This window comes from Dinoponera quadriceps, unplaced genomic scaffold (genome assembly GCF_001313825.1).
Source record: "Dinoponera quadriceps isolate SergipeBrazil2010 unplaced genomic scaffold, ASM131382v1 scaffold3289, whole genome shotgun sequence".
NCBI classification, from domain to species: domain Eukaryota; kingdom Metazoa; phylum Arthropoda; class Insecta; order Hymenoptera; family Formicidae; genus Dinoponera; species Dinoponera quadriceps.
Genome location: NW_014558238.1, coordinates 337490 through 348444, shown reverse-complemented (window position 1 = coordinate 348444; position 10955 = coordinate 337490). Strand labels below are relative to the sequence as shown.

Genomic DNA, 10955 nt, shown 5'->3' with positions numbered 1-10955 from the left:
TATATATATATATATAAAATGTATGTATGTATGTATGTATGCATGTATATATATGTATGTATATGTATGCATGCATATGTTGTATGCATGTATGTTTATTTATATATATATATATATATGTGTGTGTGTGTGTGTTTGTGTGTGTGTGTGTGTATCGCCAATTCGTCTAAAAATCCATCAGAATTCCAATTACTTCCGTACTTGCTGTGGAAGTTCACGAAAAAATAAGGGAAGTATAGATCTCAATTTCGAGTAAGGATACGTACAATGTATCTGTTCGAGCACAAAATAGTTTTTAACTATCAATAACAATAAACAAATGTAAAAAGAGTATATTCTTCTTACATGACTTAAAATCTTACGGAAGATTTTCTTCTAATAGGGTACGTTCGAAAACAGGTACGATACAGATTCACCGTTATGAGTCCGCCTCACAGCCTCAGCAAACATCATGGAGACGTCGATACACTGAAAGAAAGAAGATGAGAGAAGATGGTTACATTTAATTCCATATTGCACTTAACACTATCCACGATATTATCATTACCGTCATCGTGATCGTGATAGGAATGTAAATGTTCGAAGTATAGTCACCTGAATCTTTGGACAGTCTTTCATATGACCATCCTGGGGGATAGTATTAGTCACTACTACAGCCTCGAAGCAGGCGTTATTGATTCTACTAATTGCCGGGCCGCTGAATATACCATGGGTAAGTATGGCATAGACCTTCGTTGCACCAGCCTCCAGCAATTTCTCGGCTGCATGACAGATAGTGCCGCAAGTATCGGCCATATCGTCTACAAGGATGGCAACTCGATCTTTGACGTCTCCGACTAATACCATACTAGCGACTTCGTTCGCCTTCTTCCTTTCCTTGTGTATAAGCGCGAACTCAACGTTTAATCGGTCAGCGATGGATGTTACTCTATAAGAAGAAAAAGGAAAATTTATCATTGTGATGCCTTTATGCAGAGGCTATTTCCATCCTCTGTCTACGTACCTTTTGGCACCACCTGCATCGGGAGAAACGATAATACTGTTTCGCCATTCAACGATATTTTCCTTAATCCACTTGAGGACAGCTGGCTCGGCGAATAAATTGTCGACAGGGATATCAAAGAATCCTTGTATTTGACTAGCATGCAAGTCCATCGTGATAATGTGGTCGGCACCCGCCACGGAGAGCATATTCGCCACCAGTTTTGCGGAGATGGGCGCGCGGCTCTGTAAAATACATTTTAACGGATCAATTCTGAGAATTCAGACGAGTCCCTCAAGTCCATTTGCAACTGGAAATGATCCTGCAATTTAAAGAAATTGCTGTTAAAATCCTTCAAAAACATGCCGAAAACATACGTTGTTATAAAGAATCGAAAGTTACAAGCCAGTACGTTTGTTAAGTTTTGAAAACAAAATTTTCGAACGGTATACCATTTATTTTTACTGCCTGGTTTCTTTTTTTAAAGTGAGTTTTACCAAATATTACATTAATTAAACTGTCAAAAGAGATTCCGTCTTTTTATCAGAGGGGACAAAATATATATATAATGGCCATATATATATTAAAGTATATTACTTCAAAAAGTACATATATTTACAGAATATATTTCGACAAGAGAAAACAACGTTGCAAATGCACCCCAGTTAGACTCTCAATGACAACTGTAAGTGAAGCAAAATATCTAAAATTACGAACGCAAAACGGAAAACACAATGCATCTCAGTCCTTTGCCCTCGTAATAGCAAAGGATGATATGAGATGAACAAGAGGGCAAACGTGTTGGTAATAAATAACGCATAAGTACGTAACGTAAAAATTTAAAGGTAAACTCTACTAAACAGATATATGTCAACGTCACGCGTAAGTGCATTTCTAACATTATATGTGCGAAATTATGCGAGAGAGAATTCACAGAGTTTTGCAAATTGAAGTATATTTATATATTAGTACATTGTCTAACGCAAAGAAATGCATTGTGCAAATGATGGAATATTCTTAGTAAACCAGTACTTGTACTGAGTGTAAGGTTTACAAAAAGCTTAATTAATAATTGTTTTAATAGGATCTCCCCACAATTGTATACTGTGTATCGACAAGACATTATTACTAAAATAACACATTGACATTCCTATATTGTTTAAGCACTAACAGCATTAATAGGATAATAGGCAATATTTGATTAGTGCACTTGGACAATAACACCGAGCTTTAAGCTTCAAATAATTAGTACCCAATATGAACATACATGTGCGTACCCCACTATACTAATTGCCAACAATGTACTGCTATTATATTAATATTTTGCCCTCTCATTCGTATATCAATACGTTTTTACCAAATGTCTCATTCATTCACTCATTCACGGGGATACCACTGTGCTGTATAGCAACGATATTATAAGTTTGGTTAGTCCTACAAAGAAAATTCTCATCTAGATTCCAAAATAATATTACGGATCGAATGGTTCATCGAGTTATCATTGCAAACGCTTCACTCGACAATCTCGTTGCTATTATACTCACTGTAGACAGGACGGGCAGAATATCCTGAAAATATCCAACTATTCAGAAACTTAGAAGGATACGTGGTTGCAAATTCTTTTTAATAAACATTATAGCCAATAATATATATCTCTCGTACATATTTTCACTTTACGATATGATCTAAGAATATATCTAAAGAATGCGGGAGATCCGATAACTGTCTAATCAGAGAGTTGTATAGAATTTTTAGTCTTATTTTGTACATTATTTTCATGCAGTAACCCAATTACAATTATTATAGGTGCCCATTTTTGCTGTAAATATATAAACATATGATAACCATGCAAATATAAATATATTTTAAAACAATTTTTCAATGAATTATAACGTATAAAATATAAAAAAATAATTATATGTACAACATATTTGATGTAAAAAAAAGTAATTGAATAAAATTAATTAACAATGTAATTATAATGGCTCTGGCAATAAAAATATGCATAAGACCCCCCTTAAAGAAATCTAGCACAAGTTTTGCAAGACTCGTCTGGGTTATCTAACCCACTGATAACCCTATGTTATTATTGAACAACATGCTTGGATATATGCATTTGTAGTGCTCCGATATCTAAAACATTTGCTATTTGTTTCATTACAAACATCTCACAATTGCGTTGTGATAACGATAAAACCGTTAAAAATTATAACTATGTACGTAATTTAATAATTATCTATATTTTCGTCTGTATTTAAAAGTGATATACGTATACGTTGATACTAAAAGCAATGTTATGAGTGTTTGCTTCGAAATGAAACTTCGATGCGAGGTAAATCTGATTTGACGCAGCTTCTCTAGAGGTCGAACTCATGCCTGATCTGTACAAGATTTAGATGGTTATATAAATGATATAGTTAAATTATATAAACATGATTTCGAGATGACTTTGCAATGTATAATATTTCGCAATGTTATTGCACATTTCACGTATCATTCATGCACCGCTTGCAAATCTTATTTCTCAATGATAATATTATTTCTGCATCTGTATATATTCTCCTTCTTCGACTATATTAGTTTCACCACTTGCTTCATGACAAACGATTTAAGAAAAGCAGTATCCTTTACGTATTTAATATATCCAGTTAAATTTTGTAGTCGTATATCATTTATATAAAAACTGTCTCCCCTCAATACTTTCCTTAGTATATCACTTGATACTTTGCAGTCGTAAGCAGAGACATCAATCAATATAATCTGTATATTCCGGATTACAACCGCAAAGCTTAAGACAATTATTCTATAAAACTCCCAACTTGATAATTGATAATAATAGTAACTACGGGACCACATGACACGCGATGCCCACTTTTCTCATACTATTATTATTAGTACGTTCGTTAGTTAGAATTTTGTCAGAAGTAAAACATACAAACATATCCTGAGAAGTACAAGAGAGGATGTCGCAATAATCAGCGAATGGTGAAATTCCTGTAAGACATACAAGTGTACTATCTGGTGCAGCCCAATGACATAAAGCCGGAAGAGTACAAGCACAAGTTCTTTTTCTTTCTTTCTTTTTTTTTTTTTTAAATGACGATGATATCAAGTTTTGCGTTCCAAGAATGATATTACTCCGTCGGTCGATTACAAAGCTATGAGAGATAAAGAATAGAGCGAGAGATAAAAGGACCGCCGCAAGTTACCCTGAATTTCCACTCGTTCGACTTCATGACAATCTGATTTTTAGTGGAGTCTGACTTGTCCCCACCATCACCGCCCTGCGAAGATAGTACATTAAGGAAATATAGTTTCTTCTTCTTCTTCTTCTTCTTCGAGTCAATACCTTTCCCTTATCACGTCAGTCTTTACTATCGAACCTTACAAGTGTAAGATAAACATCGAGAAACGAAACTTGGGAAACTGGTAACATATCTTGAAAAGATAAAAATCGTTGCACACACATATTTACATACTTACATGATATGATATAAAAATATATGTCTTATATATGTACATATATTGTGTGCTTAAATATTATATATATATATATATATTGGAGAAGTGTTAAATATAAAACGTTCTTAAGCAACTCAGTTCACAGTCCAGAAAGAAGATCTGCTGAGTTATCTACTTGTATAAGATTTCCAAAGCATGCTTCTCTCTGTTACCATGAACCGTACAAACAGCTCGAGATAATCTTTTAACTCAGGTCGCATTAAACGACCGTATAAAACGGGAAACTCTGAGCGAATACATTAATTATATACGTTATCACTAGACACACCTATATCCTGTTGAAAACTAATTGTAAGCTGATTACCAGGTTACATAAAAAAAAAAATATATTAATATTTATTTATTCAAGTAGACAGAGAGATTATGATTATGTTAATTGGTAGATTCATGATATATATATATTAGTAATGATGCATGTTACAGCTATTATTGCAACATATATGCAGTTACATATAGGTCAGTATACATAATATACATACACAGACCAATATATATATATATAACTGTACATATGCTGCATCAGTTATGTAAATTGTAATAAAAATTTATGTCGTTATTACTGTAATATATCAAGCGTTTCTTATACATGCGTTCAGGATATTCTTTTAAGTATTGTACGAAATGAAAGAAAATATTGTTCTATGCATATACGTATTATGTGTAGGCGCGCGATTTTATAAATATGTTCAGAGTATAAAAGCATAACGTTGAAATACCGCGAATAAAATTCTATATCTCCATGCACAAGTGTTGTCACATTTTTTGTAAACGATGTATATACAATAATGGATGTTTCTAAATAACTTTTTACCATGTATATATCGAACTTTAGTTGCGAACTACTCGTTATATACTCGTTAATAAAATTTCAATTATATGTATACATACATTTGCAATAATATAACTGATGAAAAATATTTTATAAAATACCATCAAAATGATTTATGTGCGAAAAATCAACTCAATAACATGTTTTTTTCTCTTTCAAATAATCCTAATTTTAATTTTTAAAGATTGTTTCATAAGAACTCACACAAGAGAATATTTAATAGAATTAGAGTGTTATCTAATCAGAATGTTGCATCATACTTGAACGCTATTTCATACAACGAATTAATTCCAAATAATGTATACTTATGCTTAACAACATCGTAATTAAAAATGATTGCTTATTAGTGCTTATACCTATCTTGTTAAACTACTCAGAGCACAAATCTATCTATAAACGGATAATCAAGATATTACCCTTGCCTCTTACCTTGTCTTTCTTATCCTGCCTGGCGTAGGGGAAACAAGGAATAACAGCTGTTACCCGGGATGCTGAGGCGATTTTGCAAGCGTTGATCATAATCAGGAGCTCCATCAGATTGTCATTCACCTCACCGCTTCCACTTTGCACGATGTACACATCCTCTCCACGGACAGATTCTCCTATCTCCACGCTAAATACACAGAAATTTTACTTTTTCTGTTAATATTGAAAGAAAAAAGGATACAAATCAAATTAGTACATATAAACAACCGATGTTCGGCGACGTAGAAATCATTGCTGCAAGAACGGATGTTACTTCTGACGAATGCACAAAAGACATGAATTAACATCCTCTCGTTAATATACACGTTTTGTATTTTCAGGGAGAAAAGACGTTAACAAAGGAACTCTAATTATCGATGTCCTCGGCGTTCGCATACTTGCTGCTCCCCATATACGAGCATGCCCGCGATCTCCGTAACGCGAGCACGTGTATATACCGCAGATTCGGCAAATTTTAATATTAGCGGTGCACGTGACTCCGCATGCTGCTCGTCTGCAAATGTTGCAGCGCAGATAGATCTACGCCGCGGACGCGCTGAATTAAAACGACTCCAAACTCAACGAAGAGCGAATCGGCGCGACAGGGTGGCTTCGTGTTCGCTCGAAGGGGATGTTCCGACGGGCTGTGCGAGAGCAACGCTGCACGAGGAACTCGCGAAACGCGACGGAGTTGGAGCGCGAGGAGTACCGCCGGTCGGGGATTACGTGACACGCGCGCAATGACACGTGGTCGCGGCTATGCTCCGCGCCGATACAACGATAATAACGTAGTTACGGGCCCGGTAATAGACGACGACCATTACCATGTCTCGAGGTTGCTGAATTTCTTCGTGACAACCTTGCCGATGTCAATGCCGAGCCGATCGACGATCCGTTGCGCCAGATCGGGATGCGAGGTGCCACTGAAGACCTTGATGTTCGGCATCCTACTCTGCAAAGCTCTGCCGCGTGAGTTTTCCAAGTTTGCGCGTAACAAACTCTTGGCACGCACTGGCTGCGACACGGGCATCACTGAAACAGAAACCACCGAGCGGTCGGCCAATCGGTGATCGCGCTCAAGCCGGACGTGACGTCGCCGTGTATGCTCCGCCTACGGCGGGCGGCTCGAGGTATCACAACCGCGCGAACGACGCTTCCTTATCGCGAGAGACCGGTTCCCTCTCTTTCTCTCTCGCGTGCTTCTTTCCGTTTCACGCGCGACCGAGGCGAACCAATTATCTCTTATTTTCCCGCGAGAGATCACGGCTTATGCGGCGGCACAAATCACCAATTGCGACGGTCGAATGTCGACCGGACGCGTTCCACTCTCGGCCCCCTCCCCCCTTTCTCTCTCTCTCTCTCTACCTCTATCACTCTTTCTCTCTCCCTCCCTCTCTCGTGACGGAAGACGCCGGAGATCAATAACGAGCGATGCGTGAGCGTCTTCGCGCGGTCGTCTTCTCTCGGTAGGTAGGCCTCGCCGTTCACAGCGCTACCAGTTTCTACTCATCGGACTTTTTGCTCGGCAGGCGCGCGCGCCACGCGCGATGATGCCTCCCTGTCCGGGATCTCGCAGCGAGCGGCCGTCGTCCACGTGCTCGCACCTCCTCGTACGTCGCCGAACGTTAACGCGTCCACGTGAAACAACACCGTCACCGCAATCTGAAAGATCTCGACTGGCACGGTCAACACGTGCCGCTTTTATGCCGCCGCAACCGAGCCGTTAAATCGCATTAACCGGAGGGGGACAGAGCGGGACGAGAGAGAGAGAGAGAGACCGTCCGTCGCGCGGCGCGACGTGAACCTAGACGAAATTCAAAAGGCGCGGGCGCGATCCGGTGACAGTCAACTTTTGCTATCAAATGTGGCGCCGGCGGTGATCGAATGGTAAATTGCATGTGTACGTTACGAGGAGCGCGAGGAGCCTCTGGACACGGCCACGGGTGGTTAGGGCGCCGACCGCACTGCTGTACGGGTGCAGCGCGCAGGGTGACGGGCGAAAAATCACGCAGGGCGCATCGGACGTGCGTCGCGTTCACGTAGAAAAAAGAGCGATCCACGGCGATTCGCGACGTGCACGACGTGCCTCTAACGTTCATTCATCCGTGCGACAATGACAGCGTGCTGCTAACCATACTGACGATTCCGGAGCCATGGCGAACATCGCGGCGCAGCGAATCAAACGGGAATTCAAAGAGGTTATAAAGAGCGAGGAGGTGAGTGAGCGAGCGAGCGAGCGAATGAACGCTGGCCGCGTTGCGAAGGGGGCACCCCGAGTGGAGTCCCGTTCCTCTCGGCGAGATGCGACCCGGTGCGAGATCATCCCGCGGTCAGCGTGAATTCGCTCACCCGCTACGTGCGATCCGGCCGCCGAACGAATCTCGCCCGAACAAAGCCCGATCACCTGTTGTGTATCGTTCGGTCAACTGTCACCTATGCGTTCATTTATTTTCGCTGATGTACGACGTGAGCGGAGGACGTATCTTACGTATCGCCCACTCGAGAACCTTGGCTGTGTTTCTATCGTTGACCTTTTCTTTTTTTTTTTTAATATATTTGTTGCATTATATTTTCACCTTCTCTCGCACATTTTGCTTTAACGAGCGGCGTGTATTTTTGGACGACGACGTGCACCAACGTACAAAGAGGATAATTAGCGTCACCTTCGCGTTATACGTCGACGATTTAATTCGAGCGTGCAGATGTAGATATTAAATATACTCACTGCGACGTCCAGGATCTTGGCAGCAGGATCCATGTGCAGCCTTGCACTTTTTCAAGTTGCTCATTGTGTATTCACTGTGACGTCCGGTGCGCCAAGATGCTTTCACATGTCTTTAGACGGCTGAATCACGCCAGAGCATCATAACTGATATGCCATGTTAGTTTTGTGATTTATAACGTTACGAAGCGGTAGAGATTCTCCTTATCTCTCTTTGGTCATAGGTTATGTTGATTACATGTTTACCAATTATTGCGAACGAATGACGTTGTACCACACACGAATTTTATGAGGAAGCATAATTTAGCAATGTGTTTGCTTGCCTCGCAGACCCTTATCCATGATTGTGTAACTGGTATACCATTCCACTGCAAAACAAATGATTTGGAAATAAGTACCGCCCGTATCGAATTTGCCAGGAAACATTGCGTCGCTGTTGTTATCATCCGACATGTCCCTCTTCTGCCTTCAGTTGTTTCTATATCTCTGAAACGTGTAACCTTTCCTTTTCTTCTTGCTTCTATTCATTTTACCGATTAATGGCTTTGTTATATATCTTCTATAATTGTGTAAATTTATGTAAGTTATGAATCTTTATATAAAACTTGAACAAATCCATATAATTTTACAATACATTTTATGAGCTATTTACAGTTCTGTTTATATGTTTATTTATATGTAAGTATGTTTATTTTGCGAAAATTCTACGTCCAAATTCTATTCTCTAATGTTTTATTTATTTGTTATCAACAGGTAGCCAAATGTGCGATTAAGGTTGAATTGGTCAATGATAGTCTTACCGAATTAAAAGGTGAAATTGCTGGTCCGCCAGACACACCATATGAGGGGGGCAATTTTGTACTCGAGATTAATGTACCCGAGACATATCCTTTCAATCCTCCCAAAGTAAGTAATTTGTAAGTCGATATTTTCTTTAAGCGCGATATATTGCTTGACAATTAATTGTTAATACTTTGCCTTACATAAATAAAAATTTTATTTTACAGGTACGTTTTATAACAAAAATATGGCATCCTAATATATCCTCTGTTACCGGTGCCATTTGTTTGGATATTCTGAAAGATCAGTGGTATGTATCAGCAAACATGTATGTATTTGAAAACATTTTATATTTTAACCGAAATATTATTTGTAGTATTTTTTATTTTACTCTTATAGTATAATTGTCGCAATACAAAATAGCTTTATATCACGCTCATTTTTACTATAAATTATTCTTATCACTTGAAAATGATAATATCCTTCTACTCTCTCTAAGTATTTTTATTTTGTTCTTGCAACTTTATAAAATTAAAGAAAACAGAAAGTAGGCTGCCTCTCCCTCTAATTTCATCTTCATTTCCATATCTAAGGGCTGCTGCAATGACTTTGCGCACAGTATTGCTGTCACTACAAGCGTTGTTATCTGCAGCGGAGCCAGATGACCCTCAAGATGCAGTAGTCGCTAAACAATATAAAGAACATCCAGAAATGTTTCGTCAAACTGCCACACATTGGACATTTGTATATGCAGGTGGTACGTAATGTTTTTCATATTTATAGATTCACGCGTATTCATATTATATGTTAAAATATATGATATATATTAATTCTAGGACCAGCAAAAATACCTGATTTAGATGACAAAATAAGACGATTAACAGATATGGGAATCGAAGAGCACAGTGCGAGAGTTGCTCTGTCTTCGTATAACTGGGATTTGGAACGCGCCACCGAGCACTGCCTCTTCAGTTAGTGATAACTGTATAGCTAATCTGTCACACATCCAAGCACCTTTCATTTTGTCATTAAGAATTGTTTTGTAACATCATATTTGGATATTGATATTATAGTAATTTTACAATTGGAATCAGCACTTATAATGACAATATCTTGATGATAAAAAAGACACTACCAGAAAAGCTATTCAATATCCACTAATAGTCATTTATTTAATTTGTAACATAGGCATGAGGAAAAAAATAGTTAATAAAAAAACAGCGAATGTGAATCAGTTAGCTAAATTTTAAGAATTTTGTGAGCAATTTATTGTTCTATATCATATTCTATTGAAATTCAACAGTTTCTTGAAAATAAAAAAAAGAAGTAAAATCCTTTTCGAGTAAAAATGTGATACAAAACTGAAATCATATGCATTCTAAATTTATTTTCCTTGTTTCTAGTATGTAAAAAATTAGTAACAAATATTTTATTTTCGTTGGTTACAAATAATATTGTAGAATATATCTATCATTTCGTCAGCTTTTACATCCAACATCTCACATTACATTTTTTTTTAAATTATATTAAGAATATTGTCTAATATTGAATTTCTAGTAAAGTCGGATATTCGTGAAAGAAATTGCCACAAAATCGTGATATTATCCTTAACATGCTCTATTTAGATCTATTAATTGCGAGTCTTGTAAATTATA

The 10955-nt window shown here is 38.0% G+C and overlaps 2 protein-coding genes across 11 annotated transcripts; one reads left to right on the top strand and one right to left on the bottom strand.

The window, feature by feature from the left end:
* Positions 1–317: 317 nt before the first annotated feature.
* LOC106749794 (ribose-phosphate pyrophosphokinase 1) lies at positions 318–8668 on the bottom strand. 6 transcript variants are annotated; one of them, XM_014629619.1, is made up of 7 exons: positions 8524–8668; positions 6623–6830; positions 5763–5946; positions 4192–4266; positions 1004–1227; positions 595–928; positions 318–468 (listed from the first exon to the last, which is right to left on the bottom strand). In XM_014629619.1, exons 1-7 carry the CDS (start codon positions 8585–8587, stop codon positions 376–378), a joined length of 1182 nt encoding a protein of 393 aa, XP_014485105.1. In that variant the 5' UTR covers positions 8588–8668; the 3' UTR covers positions 318–375. The 6 variants fall into 6 exon arrangements, with proteins under 6 accessions (XP_014485105.1, XP_014485106.1, XP_014485107.1 ...); XM_014629620.1 differs by lacking the exon at positions 4192–4266 and adding an exon at positions 2527–2550 and having other exon boundaries at positions 8524–8667; XM_014629621.1 differs by lacking the exon at positions 8524–8668 and adding an exon at positions 7314–7453.
* On the top strand, positions 7722–10623 carry LOC106749795 (ubiquitin-conjugating enzyme E2-22 kDa). Of its 5 annotated transcripts, none has more exons than XM_014629628.1 (5): positions 7722–8014; positions 9274–9426; positions 9528–9628; positions 9894–10057; positions 10137–10623. In XM_014629628.1, the coding sequence occupies exons 1-5, from the start codon at positions 7952–7954 to the stop codon at positions 10274–10276; spliced, it is 621 nt and encodes a 206-aa protein (XP_014485114.1). In that variant the 5' UTR covers positions 7722–7951; the 3' UTR covers positions 10277–10623. The 5 variants fall into 5 exon arrangements, with proteins under 5 accessions (XP_014485114.1, XP_014485115.1, XP_014485112.1 ...); XM_014629629.1 differs by having other exon boundaries at positions 7730–8014; positions 9528–9610; XM_014629626.1 differs by lacking the exon at positions 7722–8014 and adding an exon at positions 8686–9015.
* The last annotated feature ends 332 nt before the right edge of the window (positions 10624–10955 follow it).